Source organism: Cotesia glomerata, linkage group LG4 (assembly GCF_020080835.1).
Source record: "Cotesia glomerata isolate CgM1 linkage group LG4, MPM_Cglom_v2.3, whole genome shotgun sequence".
NCBI lineage: Eukaryota > Metazoa > Arthropoda > Insecta > Hymenoptera > Braconidae > Cotesia > Cotesia glomerata.
In genome coordinates, this window is record NC_058161.1 from 6,316,442 (window position 1) to 6,336,581 (window position 20,140).

A 20,140-nucleotide genomic window follows, 5' to 3' on the forward strand; every position below is an offset into this window, starting at 1 on the left:
ATGCTCTTTAATAATTAAATTAATATTACAATATTATTTATTATTTATTTGGTTTAAATCTATTACTTTTATTCATCTGTACATTATCAATTATTTAGTGTACCAAAGATATTTAATGGTCTTATTGATAATAATTATAATAATTAATAAGCATTTGATAATTATTTACATTTACAGAATACTTTTGTCATTAAAAAGTGTTTTATAATATTTAAATGTGTAACTTGATTAATCGATGTGCTTCAAAAAGCGTGTATTATATAAATATAGGTAACAGATTGCACAAAAATTGTTTAGTTATTTGAATTGAGTCTTTTTTTATTTTTTGTAGTTTAAAATTTACTTTATAATTTTTTAAATTCAAATAATAATTATTAACGATCCTTCATATGACAAATTTAATGATGGAAATAGAAGAGAAATAGGCCGATAAAAACGATTATATAATTTGTCACTTGACTGTTTCTCTCCCTCTAATTAATAATATTTATTAACAGTTTATAATATTTTTTTTATCTTTAAATAATTTAAATACCGACTTTACCAACAATTGAAACTACCTAAGGTTTATTATTATTTTTCTTCATTTTATTTCTTTTTTATTATCAGTCAGGTGTTTAGAGTTACACCTCGATAAGGCAATGCTGTGATTAACTGATTTTTATACTTAAATTATCGAACGTATTATTTAAAAAATTTCATTTTCAATTCAAACAATACTCATACTATTTTCTCTAGTATTAATGATTCACATTGAAGTGCTAATATTCACAAAATAAAACAATTCGTTTTGATAAAAAATTAAGTAAACAATGATTGTGAAATTAAGATTTTAATTAATCAAAAAAAGAAAAAAAAAGCTAACAGGATATATATGTATAAAAAAAAATAACAGATACAATAATTACTAATAAAGGTTAAATAACCATTTGATTACAATAATGACAATAATTTTTAACATAAAATAATTAAATAAGCGTCTGATTTAATAATAGATATGTCTTCATCTGAGAAGATATTTCACTATATATTTTTAAACCTGTTTCTCTCTTTCTCGTTTTTTCTTCACTTTAATTCTTAATATTTAATATTTGAACATTATATTATCATCTTTAATGCTTCTATAAGTTCTTATGGCTATTTACAGCTTATTAATAAATACATATAGTTTTCTTTAAAAAAAATGTAACAAAATGTAGAAAAACACGCATGACGTTATTTACAAATCTTAATAATCGCATTAATTCACATTTTATTTTTTTTTATTTATACAATATACTCATATGTTACCGTTGAATTCTCCCGAATTAAAAATCAAATAAGTATTTCAATAATGAATCACAACGAAGAGTATTTTTCCTATACAATTATATACAATTAGTTTTGTTTTACCTTAATATTAATTTATATAGATTTTGTTTAAGCTATTTCGTACTATTTAAAAGCAACGATCTGATAATTTAAAATCATTTATAATTACATAAAATTCATTATATTACACAATATATTACAATACGAAAGTACAACAATATCGCTCTGTTGTTTCGTAAGAAATGTCAATACATTGTATCAAAACAATGTCTATCACTAATTAATAATCACACATTTTATTTTGTTTGTTTTTTTTTTTTGTTCTATACATCAACCTTGTTTCAGTTTTTCGGTAAGAAATTATTAAAATCAGTGGAAGAAGAAAAAGATATTTTTCTTTAAAATGAAATCAAACCTCACACCTCAGCACCTAAATCTCTTACACCTTGTTCAGCAATCGGCACAAATTTGTCTTCTATTTTTACCAATAAAATAACTTTATCGACATGTGAACGTCGATTAGGGTCACGATGATTCGGTAACCATCGATGAACAACACAGCCTTCCATACCTCTTTCAGGTACCCAATGCTGCCAGCCTGATCTGCCACCTTGCTGTCGCATTTTTTCATCTGGCCAAATAACGTCAATACGTCTACCAAGATTAATAGCATCGTAAACTTGATTTGGATCCATTATTCTCACTCGTTGTGATATTTCTTCCTTGTCTTTATTGGAAAAGCTCGTTTCACATTTAGATTCTGTTTTAATATCGTTGTTGCTTAATAATCCAGCAAGACTAGCCAGAGTTGAACTTGTTGGTTTACCAACAGAAGCCAAAGAACCTCGATTTCCACCCAGTGAACCAGTATTAGCTCTTCCAAGTGATCCACGGCCTGTTGATCCTCCTATTTGACACCCAGAATCCATCGATTGAGATCCAGAAGTGTTATGACCAGATTGACTGTATCCTAAAAATAAAAAATAATTTTTTTTTTTTTTTATTCAATCAAACCAAAATATTATTACAGTGGATTCTCGGTAACTCGAACCTTGTTAGTCAAAATCCTCAGTAACTCGAAAAAAATTTGTATTCCTTTCCGTTGAACTCTTAAATACGCGATATCTCGAATTATTTAGACTCTGTAACTCGAACTTAGTATCGTTTTCCTTCCAGTATCGATAAAGGATATTTATATTCTATAACTCGAATTTTAAAAGTGAAACTCTATAAGTTGAAGTTAGTAAAATCTAAAGATGTTTTTCTCCGAACTTTCCAAGCTTATAACAATTAAATTTATATAGGCGCGCAGTAGCCCTATCGGATCCGGCCCTTGCTTTCCAAAGCATTGGACCGGGTTCGAGTCCGGTGTACACCAATTAATATTTTCAATATTTAAGTGTATTATTCTGCTCATGCTCAAAAAATAAAAAAAAAACGAGTTCCAATCTCAAAAAGTTTACCCCCTACCGTAGTCGCTCATGACCTTAGTAGTTTATGCGACTTAAAAAAAAAAAAAAAAAAAAAAACAATCAAATTTAAATCCCAATAAACATTTTCAATGATTCTTATATTCTTGTTTGTAATGTATATTTTCTCTCCAAGTTATTTTCTTGCAAATCAAGTGTTTTCTTAATTTTTTTGATCCACTTGCAAATTTTGAATATCTAACTTCCCTTGAAGTTTGAGTTTTCGAGAGTCCACTATATTATTTTTTATTTTATAAAATAAATAAATTAGTTTTACCAGAATGAATATTGTAAGTAGTCATTGCATAAACGCCATCGTTACCAAATCCTCCATCATCTTGAGATCCAGTACCACCTGAAGAACAGCCTTCACCACATCTTCTTCTGACTCTGCAATGAAAACAAAAAAAAAGAATTAACATAGCCACAGACTAAAAAAAAAATAATTTTTAAAGAACCAAATAATAATCTTACTTTCTCCATATTTTGAGTACATTATTTTTAATAGTATTTAAACTAAATGGTCCTCCAACAATAGAACAAAGTTGTTTATTTGTTTCAGCATAACTAGTAGTAAGTGGCGATACATAAATTGGATATCCAATTGGTTGATCACAGGAGCTATTAATAATATTTCTCAATGCTTGTTTGGCATTTTGTATTGATCCTCTTTCTGGATTACGATTTCTTAAGTAAACTAATTCTTGCTGTTGACCAGCCCATAGTCCACGCACACACTCACGATTCATTTTAATAACACGAAAACTCAAAAAACGTTTATTTAACATAATAACTTTATACTCATCAATGCCATCATCAACAACGTGTCGTAACGCTAAAAGACTCGGTGCACCACTTAACACAGCATTACGCCAAAGAGGATCAGCTTCGTGACTGATAACTAAATGACGATCATGATTATCAATTGCCTCATACAACGCTGCAGGATCATCGTACTGTTCGGGGCTCATGAAGTGATCTTGATGTAATTTTAGTGCCATCCTTACACCTTTGGCTACGACACTTTTAAGTAAATCTACGTCATGAAGTACCCATTCATCACGTACTGACGTTATCCTAAAATCACCTTTAAAAAGTGCATGAAGACCGTAAAGAAAAAATTCAACACTTGATACAGTATTGTGAGAAGCTGCTCCAAGTACACGTCTACCTAAAAGACTTAATGCTAAACACAGTGATACAAGATAAGAATCACGTGTTCTTTCAAGAGTTTTATCAACTTTAACAGCGCAAAATTGTATCCAATCTAGATAAACATTACAAAAACTACTTCTTGATATACCATTTGCACGAAAATCAAAATCTTCATCAATATTCATATTAAAAACAGGATCTAAATCGACAAAAGTTTTTTCTAAAGTTGGCTTAAGAGAATCCGTGATATCTTTATTGTCTAACCATTGTTTCAATTTAGCGGATTTAATAACATAAAAAACAATACTTTTAACATAATAAGTAACAAGGACTTTACGAAAATCAAATACTTGAAGCATTGAACCCGCAGAATTATCCGAAATCGAGTATCCTTCAAGTACATATTTGGCACTAGCAACTTCCCACGCGAGCCATCGTTGTCCAAACGCCGCATTCATACTCAATACATTTGAAAAGTGGCCCATTTCACAGCAACAACAGTTATCGTTTTCTTCTATACTCTCTGATATAGCTTCCACTTCACGCTGTTGGCAATAAGTCCCACGAAATTCAAGTCCACGTAATTGAAAAGTGACTAGTCCGTTTGCCAATTGTATAACATGAACAAGACAATTGAGGTAGTCTGAGGCAAGTAAAAAACAATCACCCTGCTCGACATTACCCCATCTTCCAAGTGCCAAATCACCGTACAAACTATGCTGAAGAGATCGTGTTAATTGTTCATAAAATATTGAATTAAGATTATTATCATCTGCGCCAAGATTGCGCTCTAAATGCGATGACATCCGTGTATTTGAATGATCCACACGGCGTGTTTTATAATCACGTTCCCAAAATTTTAACGGTCGTACGTAGGAGCATATAAATATTGCACTGCCCAGTAATGGATTTAATGGTGTACTCAGTATAGCTGATATAGTTGCTTGGAGAAAAAGCATCGCTGAATGTGGAACTGAAAATGGCTGGGCAAAAGCATGAAATGCACTCCCCCATGTTACTTGCCAAGGTGCAATGTAAGTTATCACAAAACGTATCTTCAATAATAATTCGTGAATTTTAGCGTATGCTATCGCTGTAACAAAATAATCCACCAAAAATGATTCACTTAAATGTTTATAGTCATAACGAAAAAATAATAATGAAAATGCCAACACTAAGTAACGCGATGATGGATCTGCGTAAGCTGATCTTAATGATTTTAATCCACAAACGACAATTATTAATGCACCGACATTTTCACCAAATTTAGTGACTATTTTTGATGAGCATTCTGTTAGTGCCCATAGGAAGACTATTGGATACAGTATATTACGTTCAATAAAACACAAATAAACGTAGATTTTTTCATACCACATTATTTTAACGGGTTCACGAACTTCAAATTGTGCGTGTTCGTGACTTCTTAATACTGGCCTAGCTAAACACAACCACGGTAATTGTTTTCTTAATTGCGGTATAATATAATGTAAAATAAATCCAAGACAACTGACTACACCCCAAAGAACATGATTAATTTGAGATTGTAATGCTGTAAATATTGTTGAACAATGAATTATAAATGATAATACACCAATAACTATACAAACTATCAGATCATTCTTCAGTCTCGCTTTTACAGTATTCCGTAATTTTTTTGGAAGTGGATCAACTAATTCAGAATCTGTTATTTGTTCTCCAACTTTTATTTTTACATCCTTTTTTCGACCTGTTGTTCTTATCTTAGTATCTTTGTTGATAGTTGCGGTGGTAGTAGTAACAATTGTAGCTGGTGTTGAGTCTTGTCTTGATGTATTTTCAATAACTTTGGCTCCTATTTCCTCGAGGTACATTTCTGGTGGCCATACATTTGTCTTGACAATGTCCCATATCACACTGGGATCTGACGATGATCGGCTCAAGTGATAAGATATGGCAACTAAAAGCCCAGCAAAAATAGAAAATAATATATGCTGGGATGATTTTGGCTCTGTCAATGCACCATAAGCAAATCCATACAAAATAGCTACTGTTACTACGCTGCGACCGAGGCTGTAGATTGACGAGACAAGAGATGTAGTAGCGGTACCGCCAAACAGGTGGATATCTAAGTGCTCACAGACGTACATAAGAAATGTATTTATTTGCGGAAAAAGACCAAGGGAAAAAATTAACGGGAATACTAGTAAAAATATAAGTAAAATATTTTTAACTTGATTAATTGTATCGTAATCAGTTACACGTAAACCATAGACTTGAAATTCGGAATTTTTAAAATTATGCAGTGATTCATTGAGAATAAGAACTATACTTGAAACAATAATATAGTAAACGGATCGTGAAAATACGATTATACGATTAAATCCGTGTGTTGGTGAGGCTGCATCTGGTTGAACAGATTTTAGTAATGAATACTGGCATCCAGCGGTCACAAAACAAAAAATAAAAGCAAATATATCACGGTAAAATCCTTTTTGCAGTAACTGTAATCCAAGACCAGCAACAGTAACTGCAAGAATAGTTGATATTGTTGTCTCTAAAATTGTCAAATTACGATCGAGCAAAGCCAGCAGCGATAACCTGTCAAATCTTACTTTAATATGAGGAAGTTTACCAATTTTCCATTTATAATAATGTCTCGTAGGTTTTGATTTTGAATCATTTGGATCCATACCATCACAAAATCTATTCCACGATGAACTATTATGAATATCAGACTCTTGATGATTCGGTAATGGCAGTACTACCACTTGATTCTGATTTTCTGGTTGTTGTGCATTAACATTTATATTTTCAAATAGATGATGTATACGACAATTTCTTGATGCACGTATTTGACAGTAAAAGTCATGATCAAATAAAACCGTTGGTTGATCGAATACATTTGAATTACCATCAGTATTTGTTGATAAAATATTTGCTGGTAACGAATTTTGTGTTTTTGTTTGATTATTGGCAGGGCTTGATAACACTGGTGGAGAATCAATAATTAATGTTAATCCAGCAGAATTCATTGACAAACTACTGTAACTATTACTTAATGAATCAGTAAGACAATTACCATCGAGAGGAATATTATGACTGCGTTGCTGCTGTTGTTGCTGAGCTTGCTGTTGATGGTGCTGTTGCTGCTGCTGCTGCTGTTGTTGATGTAATAAAGAATTTATAAATTTATCATTGATACCACCAGGTGGTACCGGTGCTGTTGTTGCAGACGTCGGATCTTTTTCATCAAATTTATACGCAAACCAACGGCCATTATCGTCATGAAAATAATGAATGGCACCTTCACTGGTATCATTATGATTTGTTGCAATGTGATAATCTCCATTAGATATCAAACCTTCAAGTGCTGTAAAAACACCTACATTATCTTCATGTCTTGGTCTGCGATATACTCGTTGACGTTTCAGTCTTCTAGTTCTGTTTCTCCTTGATATATTAGGTACAGGAATTTCAATCCGTACAGCAGATGGGGCATTATCGGGACCATTAGACCCACTAACTTGAGAATCAGATTTAAGCAGAGATGCCAGCAGTGGAGGAGCAGGAGTCGAAAGTAAAGTACTTAATTCGTTGTTTGAACTACTGGCTTGCTCAAATTGACTATTATCTTTTGCCTGTTTTCTATCACGATCGCGACGTGACTCAATAGTCCGTCGTGGTTTATTCGTCGAAGTTTCCAATGCTGAACATATATTTATTGAATTATTTATTAAATTTTCTGGGCATACTTTCGGACGGTTTTGCTTAGGAATAGCGCCTTGATGACGTTTACTGTCTATCGTACTTGGTGCAGGTAATAGAGTTTTCCTTACTTCGTTGTCAATACTCAATGTTGTTGTACTCGAAGACCCAGAGTCTGGTTCTTTTGAGTGAAAATCTAAAAAATAAATTAAATATATTAAATACATTATCATTTATAATTGAAAAATAATCAATATAATTATTTATTAAATCTAATATTCTATTTTTGTTGCGATTAATTTTAAAATCGAGCTATAGAGTTTCCTAGACTCTAATTTAGGAGAATAATATCCTACTGTCATTGTACCCGAGAGTACCAGGCATTGACATCGACTAAGTAACTTACAATCAGTACTAGCTGTTTGAAGACTCTCCGAAGTGTCCGTATCGTCAGAACGAGTGAACGTCCAATAAACTGGCAGCATGAATCGAGAGAATTATAGGTTTTACTCGACAAAACCAAATAAATTTCCGAAGTCACGGGAAGACAGTCAGTAACGTGATGGTTATTGAAAATTATTGTCAATTTATCATAAGCAGTTTTTACTACTGACTAATTATAGATATGTACTAATAAATTACTTACTTTTATTAGCCCAAGACTCAGCAGTACATTCATGATTCTCAAAGAGCCAATCAAGCCCAACAACACTGCCTGAATTAACAAGATCATCAACCCTATTAACGTTATCCTCCTGTGATTCTTTTCGTCTATCACCATCTGACAATTCATGACTACTCCGACTACCATTGCTGAATCTCCGACTGAACGATGATTGTCCTTTATCTAAAAGAGCTTCACGGGAATTAGCTGAATCATTGTCTATCACTACTTCTCCATTAAATCTATAAAAAAATTTCAATTTTATGATTTTATTTATATTATTTTAAGAAATATTAGCACTAGATTATACAGACCTAGAAAATCTATCTTCAAAACCACCGGCACTTAAACTTCGGTCGCGATTTGGGCAGGTACTACTATCACCTATTGTTTTTCTCGTAAGTAAGGGACTGTAAGAGTCTCTAAGACTAAATCCACCGGCACTTTCATTAGCAAATTGTTCGTCACTTTGTTCGGCAATCGGATGAACTATTTCAGAACCGTAACTTAAATACGGTAATAGTTGAAGTTGATTTCTTTTTAAAGTATTTTGTGGTAATATCTAAAATTTTTATAAATAATAATTAAAACTTCTCTTTAAGCTCTCGTTCATATTTAAAATATTTCAATAACTTAATCTTGGGAATTTGGACTTTGGAAATCAGCGAAACGTTGAAATTTTTATAATTTAATATCTTCATTTATTGTCCAAATTCCCAAGACTAATTTATTTAAATATTAAAATTTCTACTAATCAAATTTTGATAAGAATTTTGAGAAAAATTATTATACACTGTACCTTTTTAGTATTAATTGTTTCTAAGCTCTGAGGATGAAGGGGTAAATTATTGTCGTCTGACGCATCTACATTTTTAATAGTAGCACCAATTGTTTCTAAACTCTGAGGATGTACTTGTTGTTGATGAAGTTTTTTTGCAATCACCTAATTATAATTTATTTTTAATATTTAATAAGTTAATAAATAAAATTTTTATTAAAATTTTACCTCCAATGACTGCGGATGTGAAGGCATTTTTATTTTATCCAAATCTTTTTTCTTAGAAATAGTTTCTAAACTTTGAGGATGATCCGTCGTGAGATGAGTTTCCATGGGTATGGAATTAGATGTAAGACGACGAACACTCTGATTAGATTTCCAATAAGGATAATCTTCACCATGTTGTTCCAATTCCAAAGAGCTTGTTTGCTTAATTCGACTTTCAGAGCCAGTTTTACCAAGTGTACCTTGATTTGTATGCCGACTTTGAGAATCTTCGGATGCGTGTCTGCACAATTTACGAGAACTCGGACGATCTTTTATTTGTACAACACACGTTTGATGTGTTAGTCGCCAATCTAAAATTATAAAATCAATAATTTAAACATAATCAAGCTTTTTATAATATTTCTTACAACAATTAATTGATTTATCATGATAAAGTTAGACTATTTATATTAAATAAATACAACAACATTATATCACGACTTTGCGTCAATAACGTTTTCTCTAAATCGATAATTTATAAAAATTCAATAAATAAATTATAGACGTGTTTGTAATAAAGCATAAATAGTCAAGCATATCGTGACCTAATTGAATCAATTGACTTAATTTGTCAGTTGATGATAAAAAAATAAATTAATACCATCAATTTTAGTTCTCAGTCGGGGTTCACGGTCTTGTGTAGAAACTAATTCAGCATCTTGCACATTTATACAAGTAACAGTAGGTTTACTTAATTGCTGTGCTTCTTCAGAGCTCTCTGAACTATTTTTTCGATGAATTTCAACTTTTAAATCTATCGTAGAATTTGGTTTGTCACGATTATATTCAGAAGTAATACTATCAGCGTCAGCACTAGGTGCATTTTGTTCGATGTATGAATTTCTCGATGAACATTCTACGGGAGGTGTATCAGTTTTCCCTTGATTAACAATAAAAAAAAATCCATAAATAGTTTTACATTATTAATTACCATCAACAATAATGTTTCTATGTAAATGTTTACAAATATAACATAAATAAAAAATCAATAAACTATAATTACCATTTAATATTTGTAATTCAATGCCAAGATCAGCTTGATCTAAACACCGATCAATGCATTTACTACGAGCAGCACGTTGTTTTTCGCTCTCGGATTTTTTCAAACTCACACATGGTCCTGGTTCTTCCAGACGTTTCCCTGTGTCGTATACACAATGAAGTGCATGATTCACACATTTTATTGTTCCAAATAGCATCAAGATAGATGCGCAGTATGCCAGCCAAACGTGAAACGTGGGAGGTAAAAACTATAATAAAAAAAAAATAAAAGCAAAAAATAATGACACAATTATTGACATTCTAGAAATGAATAAACAATATAATATAACTTAATTTAATTGTACATAGATAATATAATTGAGCATCAATGATTATTTAACAACTGACAGTAAATAATTATAATAAGTCAACAATAATAAATAAATAAATAAACATAACTCACAAGATAAATAGTAAAAGGGAAACATAGTAAGAAGAGCCATACGTAAAGATGAAATGTATTGGAAAAAACATCTAGATGTGGATCGTAAAACCAGCCTCCTGTCAAGCTCGCCCAGACACCTTGTCTCAATATTTCTAGCGATTGCGAACCCATGCCAGTGACCGTAGTACTTTTTCACCATCTTCCCATTACTTTACTCTCTTTTAGCTTCAGTTTTTCTTTTTACTTGGATTTTTTTTCTCGTCGTTATTAACTTAACGTGTCGTAACACGTTTGTCGTTAAAGATTAATTTTATTTTTCCTTTAATCCTTATTATTTATTTTCACTTATCTTTTATACTATTTATTATTATTGTTGTTATTGGTATTATTATAATTATAATAATAATTATTAGAATATTCACACACTTAGATACACGTTGAATGACTACTTGCGAAGTGTATTATTCGGTGAGATGATAATCAGACAGTGATGATCAGTGAGGTTGTGCATCTTTTTATCTCTGACTGATAATCAATGGATCTCTTGCGCACACACGATATGTATTTTATCACCTATGAGCCATATGAACATATCCAAATCCATCTCTCAGATGTTCACAGCCATAGAATATAGATATATATAATAACTGACATTTCATTGGTGGTGATTGTAATTGTATGGTACATATAACTATGTATGTATGACTAGTTGATCTAAATGATGATGCAAAACTGTGCTGAGCGAAAACTTTAAAAGACAATAAACTTGACTTGACGTTTAGTAGGTCTTGTCGTGAGGAGGCTCTTGAACTAAATTCCCTTTCGTACTTTTTCAATCGTAAAGTTTCTATTATATCCCTCCGTCCGATACACGGCATCCCTATGAGAGAAACTGTTGTGTACTTACCTTTAGTCGTCCTACTTACGTGCCATCTGGCTGAGTTTGTTGTAGTTCTTTACCCCTCTTTTTGCCCCGGTGATCACCCCAAGCGCGGGATTGACCGCGTCTCACGTCATACCATTGAGTACTTTCGACTACGATAGTCGTCCATTTTTGTATTAAAAAAGAAATAAAAATATAATCAAAGTTTTAGACATTAAATAAGTGAAATAAATCCTAATACACGAGAAAAAGAAAGTATTTTAGTGTACACCCGAGAAAAAATATTTATATATAAATTGGTTACATATGATTATATATGAAAAATGGCCAAATATAATCATATATAATTATATATAACAATATTTAATTATATATTTATTACATCTAATTAATTATTGGGTTAATTTTATGGATAGAGTATTTAATATGGTCCTACGCAATTCTCTGTAACCAATTAAAATGCAAAAAAAAAAAAATCTAGCTATAATTTTACGATTATAACACTAGCGGTCACCTATCCAACTATTAACCCTGCTCAATGCTGCTTAACTTTGGTGATCTCCGTACGCCTTGAAGTTTCTGTCTGCTGTGCTGCTGTCGTAGATGACAATGATTCTATGATCTAGATAATGTATCATATGGGTTTATCATAAATATAATATAAAAATTGATTTTATAATATATTTGGGTAGTCATAATTCATAATTTATTTATTTTACCGAATCTCATTATAATATAACACTTATTTAAATAATAAAATAAATAATGATTTTACTATTAGGTAGTAACAGAGCAGACCAAAACATCTCATAGGAAATGTAACAAATTTTGTATTTTAGAATTATTTAAACGTAATTTTAAACATCATTTTACACTTTTTGTGATTACCAAAAAAAAATTTTTATATATGTTAATTATATATAAGCATATATAATCATATATACTTATATATAATTATATATGGAACTATATAATCTTGCTTGGTTGTATATTGCTCCATATATAGTCATATATGATTATATACAATTATATATGATTATATAAACATTTTTTCTCGGGTAGTGGGTGAAAAACACATTTTTGAGAAAGATATTAGCTTGACAAGGAAATAATATCTTTTGCGGGATGTCGAGTGACAAGGAGAACGATAAGAGAAAGCGAGACGGATCTATCGGCGACCACGATGATTTTCCCTCTCCTAAGCGTGTACAGTACGACGAGATGCGCAAGCAAATGAGAGCATTACAGGGACAAATGCAACACCTAGTGAATTTGCATTTTCAGAGGGACGAGGACACACAATCGACCGCGGAAGAACAGGAAGAACCTCCACTAAGTGACATCCTAGATCTGGGTAAACACAAGGCTGAGGTTAACGCCAAGAAGAAGGTAGTTCAGGCTGATCCGACAAAACTACAGACCTTATACGTGTTTTGTTCTAGTTCAAAACACTAGCATTTTATTTAAAACTATGTTTTCATTGGTTAATTACTCATCATGATTTTTTTATGATTATTTTGAATTTATTTACATCCTTTTTGTATACCCGAAACTTACCGAAAACTTATTTATCCGAAAAGACAAAAATAGAGTCGCCATCTACAAAAAAAATTTTTTTTTTATTTGAAAAGACAAATCTCTGACTGGACATTATCTAAAAAGCGTATTGACTTTTTGCAGAAGTATATGTGCAAGAAAATCATCTCACCAAAAAGACATGATCCACATCGTCATCAATAGAAAATTATTAAATCCTCTTCGTTATAATCCGAAAAGTAAACACTTCGAAAAATTGAGAACAGTAGATAATATAGAAACTTTTCTTTGTTGAGTAAAATAATCAGTAGGTACTGAAGAAATCATTATTTAACAGTTATTAAGGTATTATTTCCATGAAAAATATTATTGTTTCTTTTTTTTTTTCACTCACTTATTTGATATTTTTGTCATGGCTCCTAGATCGCGCTCTTATTTAAAGGTATTTTGTGTTTTGGTATAGAATAGAATTGTTATTTAGTTAATAAAATTAAAAATAAAGAATGGCATTTCGACATACATGGAGATTGTTATCGAAAAATATTATTCCAGCTATGGTAAAATATTAATTTACTTATTTACTTATTATTATACTTTATTCTTTAAAATTAATGTATGTATTCAAAGTCCGTAGGAATAGTGTTCGCACGTTCTGACGAAAAAAAAGATACAGAGGATGAAAAGATAGTTAAAGTTCAAATGCCTAATTTTGATAAATTAAATTATGATTTTATGATTAAACAATCGGCTGTTGAAGTTGTAAATAGTGCTTCCCAAGCTCTAACAATAGCTTACACCGCTATTGAAAGCACAAGCCGGGAATACAGGTTAGTTTATGGTATACTAAACATAACAGGCTCCAAATTATATTTTAGAGTTTTAAATAATTTACATTTAAAAAATACTCCATTCTAATTAATAAAAAAATTTATGTCATAAATTAAACATTGAAAATATAAAAAAGTTAAATGACTATATTATTTATTTATTTATTTTTATAGATTATTATTATCAAAATTAATGAGTCTTATAGAAGAAACTTTAATTTATGAAGTGTCTGATGAACATCAGGATTTGATAATTGCTGTTAGATTAGATGTTAATAGCAAGAAAAAAATTTTAAACGTAAAAAATTAAGTTTTTTTTCAGTTTTAATTTAATTATTATTGACATTTAATATTGAACAATTTTATAGGATTTATTAATATACATGGATTATGTACAAAGAATGGTTGAAGCAGCATCAGTAGTGAGTAATTCAGCAGGAATGGAAAACTTAGCGATGACTCTGTGTGAAAGAATGGATGATGCTCTTAAACACAAAGACCGAGAAATTCGCGATAACAACCTCTTAGAGAAAGAGTATAATAATTTACAAGAGAAATGTGTTACCGAAAGGCAAGACAATAATTTGTAAATAAGCGTTCATCTTATCTTACTTCTTACTCTTATATATTTATAATAATTTTAATCACTTAGCAGCTGAAATTAGTGAATATTTTCTTTTTTTGACAAAAAAAACTGCCGAATCAATGTACCAACACATTTAGATTAGACAATACTTAATATTGTTCGATGAGGAATCACCAAAAGTATGATTAATTATTAACGGCGACAGTAAAATGAAGGATAAAAAGTCTATTTATTCGCTATTGGAGGAACATCGTTTTTTTGTTGACAAAACATCTTCACTATGCCAATCACTTATATGAATTGACACAATGTGACGGCGTGGTACCATAACTAAACCAAGAGCTCGTGGTTCTGTGTGCTCTTCCGACAAGAATTCTTCACAACAACCGAGAATTACATTAGCATCTCTGTCAGTACATAAAAATGCTCCAGTTAATACACGACCATCTGTTATTTTCACTCGTAAATATCGATTTAGCCATGACCTCAATTTTTGTTTAGCACCAGGTTCCTCGTTAGGTGATGTCTGTAACGTTGTAAATATTTTAAATAAATTTACAAATTTTTATTGTTAAATATTTGCATTTATAAAATTAAAAAAATAATAACCTCTCCGTTTCCTTGAACTGATTTATTCTCCATTTCTGATGAATTATTCGTTGAGTCTTTCATCTTAGAAATTAATTATAGTACACGTGAACCTATATTTGTTTATTATTAATAACAATGTAATATATATTTTATAGTAAATTAATCAACATATCAATTTTAACAGAATTATAAAATTTTTTCAATAATAAAGATGTTTAGGTTAGAGTTATTGTTTCGAAAGTTAGACTAAAAGTTTTTTAAAATTATTGGTGTTTATATTATTTAAAAATTGCAATTATGTATTTGTTGTTCACTTTAATGTCACACTATCACCAGTTAATAATATAAATGTCAAAAAAATTTTAAATATATGTATATACCTATATATTATATTTATAGCCTGTCTCCCAAAAAAGTGCTGCTATCTAATGCTGACATTTAGAATCATCACTTGATTAGTCAGACGCCTCATTCGTACATAAGTATAATCTCTTAAATAAAAATTACGCATATAAATATTAAAAATTTCACCTATGGCAAATTTAAAGAAATAATGTAAACATTAATAATAATATTCAAGGATAAAAATATTAAAAATGAATAAAATTCAAAATATAATAATTGATTAACTCCAAATGTGAAAGTCATTGTTTCTAAGCTCAGGAGGATTTGATTGTGCTGCGGTCAATTGGTCAGATATTTACTTATTGTCAAAATAATAATTTATTACTCATCTTTGTAATAGCCAAAAATTCAATTAAAAAATAGACAAAATGCATGACGCATACGAAGCAAGTCCTATTTTAAAATTAACTGTTCAAATTGAATCTATGGCAGCTTATGGTAAAGTACTTTTATTTTTTTTTGTAACTAAAAAAAAATTAGAATAATTTATTTCGTTAACAATGTTTATTACATTATTGTTGCAGATGATAATTTATTAATTGGAACACGTGAAGGTCATTTATTAATATACAATGTACCTATGAAATCAAATGAATATGGAAAACTGGAATTGTTAAGATATAGCAAAAATTTTAGTAAAAAAAGAATTGTTCAAGTTGATGTTGTACCAGAGTATAGCTTGTTAATTCTCTTGACAGGTACTTTTATTGCCACTTATTTAATTTTAATAATTAATTATCTGAATTTTAAAATTATTTTATGACATTAAAGTTAGCTGTCACTTGACAATTTTTTAATTTTATTTAACAAACAAATTTTGTCCAAAAAATTATTTAAAAAAAAATGGATTTTTAATTTTTTAAAATTTCTACATGTCAATTTTTTTTCTATTTTTTTTTGCCATAATTTATTTGTTATAAAATTCTGAAAATTATTAAATATATGCTAAATTAATTTTCATAATTATTTTCCTTAGATGACATTATTTGTGTTCATGATTTAAATTCTGTAAATATTCAACAAATAAATCAATTATCTAAGACTAAGGGAGCAACACTGTTTGCTTTGGATGTTCAACGTGCTGGGAGCTTGACTGGTGTTAGATTATGTGTAGCTGTGAAGAGAAAACTTCAATTATATTACTGGAAAGCGAATAATAATCAGTTTGAAGATTTAGGCGATGAACCACGCAATGAAATATCATTGTCAGATGTACCACGAGAACTAGCATGGTGTGGTGAGACACTGATAGTGGGTTTCCATGGTTTGTCTTACACATTAATAAATCTTGATGGTAAAACCGAAGAATTATTTCCAACTGGTAAACCACCAAAGCCAAGTATTACTAAATTATCAAACAGTTCATTTGCTTTGGGCAAGGATTCACAGTCTATTATAATGAATACCACTGGTGACTTGATACAGCATAATCCAGTCAAGTGGACTGACTCACCAACCGCTACAGTATGGGATGATCCTTATTTGCTAGGAATTGTACATGATACTCTTGAAGTTTATACTCTTGAGGGCTCTTTACATATTCAGACTTTGACGGATTTTAATAAAGCGCGACTTTTGTGCAGATGTAAGCAAGGAAGAGTTTATATAGCTTCGATTAGTCAGGTTTGGTGTGTTAGTTCGGTTGATGTTGAACTACAAATACGAAAATTACTCGAACAAAATCAATTTCAATTAGCTTTGAAACTCACAGTGAGTATTTATTTCATAAATTTTAATAATAAGCTTTTAAAACGGTTGTAGTAATGATAATAAAATTTATCTTTTAAAGAGTTTATCAGACACCACAGAGGAGGAAAAGGCTAAGCGAACGTATAAAATTCAAACGCTTTATGCTCATCATTTATTTTGTAACAAAAAGTTTCAAGAAGCAATGAAACAATTTCAAGAACTAGGAACAGATCCGTATGAAGTTATAAGACTATTTCCGCATTTAGTATCACAGTCAAGTAACACTAATGATGTTAATGAACCAGTTGCTGGTTTACCAAAGCTACAAGATCGGGATTTAGAAAATGGACTATTGGCATTGATTGGTTTCTTGACTGAAGTGCGACATAATTTAATGGGCAGCACTGACCCAAAGGACAAAGATAATAAAACTGAAAAAAAGGATAAAGATAAAAAAGCTATGACAGCTGTTGCAACGGAACAATTATTAAAAATAATAGATACAACATTATTAAAATGTTACTTACAAGTAATTAATATATTTTTAATTTGTTTATTAAATTAAAATTTTTATTTGTCAATGCTTCTTCAATTATTAAGTTTACAGACAAACGATGCATTAGTTGCTCCATTACTGCGTCTCAATCATTGTCATCTGGCTGAAGCTGAAAAAACTCTTTTGATGCATCAAAAATATCCGGAATTAATTATTTTATACCAAACAAAAGGACAACATAAAAAAGCTCTTGAGTTATTGGAAAAGCAATCTAAACAAAATGATTCAAGCTTGCGTGGAACTGAAAGAACTATTCAGTATTTACAACATTTGGGGAAAGATCATATGGACTTAATTTTGAAATTTTCCGGATGGGTTTTAGAACAGGATCCAGAACAAGGTTTACGTATATTCATGGAAGATATTCAGGTAAAAATATAGCTATTATTTAATATTAGTGTTCTTTATTATTTATTTTAATAGTCTACGTGCTTTTTATTTAGGAAGTGGAACAACTTCCGAGACCAAAAGTTTTAGATTATTTGCTTCGCTGTCACAAAGATTTAGTAATAACTTATTTAGAATACGTGGTGCGTGTCTGGGAGGATGAGAATCCTCTTTTTCACAATGTTCTTGTCCATCAGTACAAAGAAAAATGCTTAGCGTCAATGAGCTTAGCAGCAACACCAGCTGAAAAACAGAGTGGCGAACATGTTCGACAAAAATTACAACAGTTTTTAGAAAAATCAACACAATATACTGCTGAAACAGTATTGATTCAATTTCCATCAGATTGTTTATACGAAGAACGAGCTATTATACTCGGTAGGTTAGGTCGTCATCATCAGGCAATATCTATCTATGTAAATTTACTCAACGATGTGCCAAGGGCGATTCAATATTGTAAAAATGTTTATGCTAGATACGAGAGTAAGTACAAGACAATTTATACCGTATTATCAGCAACAGTTTTACAAACACTTACGATATTTAATCATAATATAAAATGTTTATTTCGAAGGTCAAAAAAATATTGAAGGTGGGAAGTGTCAGGACGGAGCGGATGAAGTTTACGTGACACTTATTCAACAACTTCTTAAACCTGAACCATTTTTTGTATCTGGTACGTACAAACATTTATTAATTCACTTTATGTTTTTTTTTTTTTTTTTTTTTTTTTAATATTATTCGGAGAGTTATTGTTGTTTGAATTATTGGATTAAAGGTTCATCAGAGATACAAAAGACAGCTCAGCCAGATTTAGAAACTGCGTTAGAATTATTAGAACAGTATGCTTCGAAGATAACTCCAATTAATGCTCTCGAAGTGTTACCTGATAACGTTCCAATTGGGCGGATAAGACATTTTTTAGAGGCTAGTTTACACAATCAATTGAGTGAAAGGAGAAAAACTCAAGTATTGAAAGGATTATTACAAGCTGAACATCTTCAGGTACAAGAACAAAGAATGCATTATGAATCTAAAAGTGTACTCATGACTGAATTTAATATATGTCCTGTATGTAAAAAAAGATTCGGCAATCAAAGGTAAATACTGTAGTTATTAATAATTACAATCAATTAATGAATAATCATTACAAATAATAATTGTTTATTTACAGTGCGTTTGCAAGGTATCCAAACGGAGAAATTGTTCATTACTCATGTCAAGAACGTAAAACATAAAATAATTAAATGACTTAAATATTTATAATTTTCACTATGTAAAATATATTAAATAATTGTATGTGATTTAATTAACTAAGAAAATTTTTATGCAGCTGCAAAAATAAATATAATTTAAAAAAAAATTAATAAAATATAATTAAGGTCATGATTTTTTATATCTTGCAGGTATATTTCCAGAACTTATTAAAATCTGAAATTTCTAACTTATCAACATGAAAAAAACACACTATTCCTCATGTAATTATCAAGAATTAATTAATTGACTAATGTAACTTGTTAATTTAAAGTTATTTACAAACATAATTTTATTTAGTAATAGTGAAAAGATTATTTAAATTTACGTACAAATATGAAACTGTCCAATAAAAAGCCCGGGTAATAAACTGGTGAAGGATGGGGCGTGCCCGGCTCAAAATCGTATAGATGATGTCATGTTTAAGCTTGTATTCTTACGCCGATGCTATGTTACATACACTGTGTGTACATATACGAAAATTTACAGGAACGAATTAATTAAACATCGTACCCGACTCTATTCTCTCTTCATTTACAAGTATTAATTATGGATAATCAATAATTAATATTTTGTTGTTATGAATAAAAATGTTTACACAGTAATAATTAATTTATCGCTCTCTAATTTTTATAACAAAATATAAGAGATAAATAAAATTTTATTTTATTT

At 30.2% G+C, this 20,140-nt stretch overlaps 4 protein-coding genes across 11 annotated transcripts; 2 read left to right on the forward strand and 2 right to left on the reverse strand.

The window, feature by feature from the left end:
* Positions 1-139: 139 nt before the first annotated feature.
* LOC123262747 (pecanex-like protein 1) lies at positions 140-11,650 on the reverse strand. Of its 3 annotated transcripts, XM_044725136.1 has the most exons (12): positions 10,773-11,650; positions 10,332-10,578; positions 9,930-10,208; positions 9,290-9,639; positions 9,083-9,226; positions 8,598-8,845; positions 8,266-8,525; positions 8,026-8,094; positions 6,994-7,815; positions 3,255-6,903; positions 3,058-3,170; positions 140-2,281 (listed from the first exon to the last, which is right to left on the reverse strand). In XM_044725136.1, the coding sequence occupies exons 1-12, from the start codon at positions 10,923-10,925 to the stop codon at positions 1,728-1,730; spliced, it is 6,888 nt and encodes a 2,295-aa protein (XP_044581071.1). In that variant the 5' UTR covers positions 10,926-11,650; the 3' UTR covers positions 140-1,727. The 3 variants fall into 3 exon arrangements, with proteins under 3 accessions (XP_044581071.1, XP_044581069.1, XP_044581070.1); XM_044725134.1 differs by having other exon boundaries at positions 3,255-7,815; XM_044725135.1 differs by lacking the exon at positions 8,026-8,094 and having other exon boundaries at positions 143-2,281; positions 3,255-7,815; positions 10,773-11,649.
* Positions 11,651-12,656: 1,006 nt separating this feature from the next.
* On the forward strand, positions 12,657-14,764 carry LOC123262750. 5 transcript variants are annotated; one of them, XM_044725140.1, is made up of 6 exons: positions 12,657-13,026; positions 13,318-13,518; positions 13,597-13,730; positions 13,801-14,000; positions 14,175-14,298; positions 14,369-14,590. In XM_044725140.1, the coding sequence occupies exons 3-6, from the start codon at positions 13,677-13,679 to the stop codon at positions 14,588-14,590; spliced, it is 600 nt and encodes a 199-aa protein (XP_044581075.1). In that variant the 5' UTR covers positions 12,657-13,026; positions 13,318-13,518; positions 13,597-13,676. The 5 variants fall into 5 exon arrangements, with proteins under 5 accessions (XP_044581075.1, XP_044581074.1, XP_044581077.1 ...); XM_044725142.1 differs by lacking the exon at positions 12,657-13,026 and adding an exon at positions 14,653-14,764 and having other exon boundaries at positions 13,116-13,518; positions 14,369-14,571; XM_044725143.1 differs by lacking the exon at positions 12,657-13,026 and adding an exon at positions 14,656-14,764 and having other exon boundaries at positions 13,118-13,518; positions 14,369-14,571.
* On the reverse strand, positions 14,346-15,659 carry LOC123262752 (N-alpha-acetyltransferase 38, NatC auxiliary subunit). 2 transcript variants are annotated; one of them, XM_044725145.1, is made up of 3 exons: positions 15,558-15,659; positions 15,196-15,287; positions 14,346-15,112 (listed from the first exon to the last, which is right to left on the reverse strand). In XM_044725145.1, the coding sequence occupies exons 2-3, from the start codon at positions 15,256-15,258 to the stop codon at positions 14,816-14,818; spliced, it is 360 nt and encodes a 119-aa protein (XP_044581080.1). In that variant the 5' UTR covers positions 15,259-15,287; positions 15,558-15,659; the 3' UTR covers positions 14,346-14,815. The 2 variants fall into 2 exon arrangements, with proteins under 2 accessions (XP_044581080.1, XP_044581079.1); XM_044725144.1 differs by having other exon boundaries at positions 15,196-15,558.
* Positions 15,660-15,765: 106 nt separating this feature from the next.
* LOC123262749 (vam6/Vps39-like protein) lies at positions 15,766-19,513 on the forward strand. The gene is made up of 9 exons (XM_044725138.1): positions 15,766-16,020; positions 16,107-16,280; positions 16,559-17,292; positions 17,372-17,800; positions 17,879-18,196; positions 18,271-18,697; positions 18,789-18,890; positions 18,993-19,314; positions 19,389-19,513. Exons 1-9 carry the CDS (start codon positions 15,951-15,953, stop codon positions 19,450-19,452), a joined length of 2,640 nt encoding a protein of 879 aa, XP_044581073.1. The 5' UTR covers positions 15,766-15,950; the 3' UTR covers positions 19,453-19,513.
* Positions 19,514-20,140: the final 627 nt, after the last annotated feature.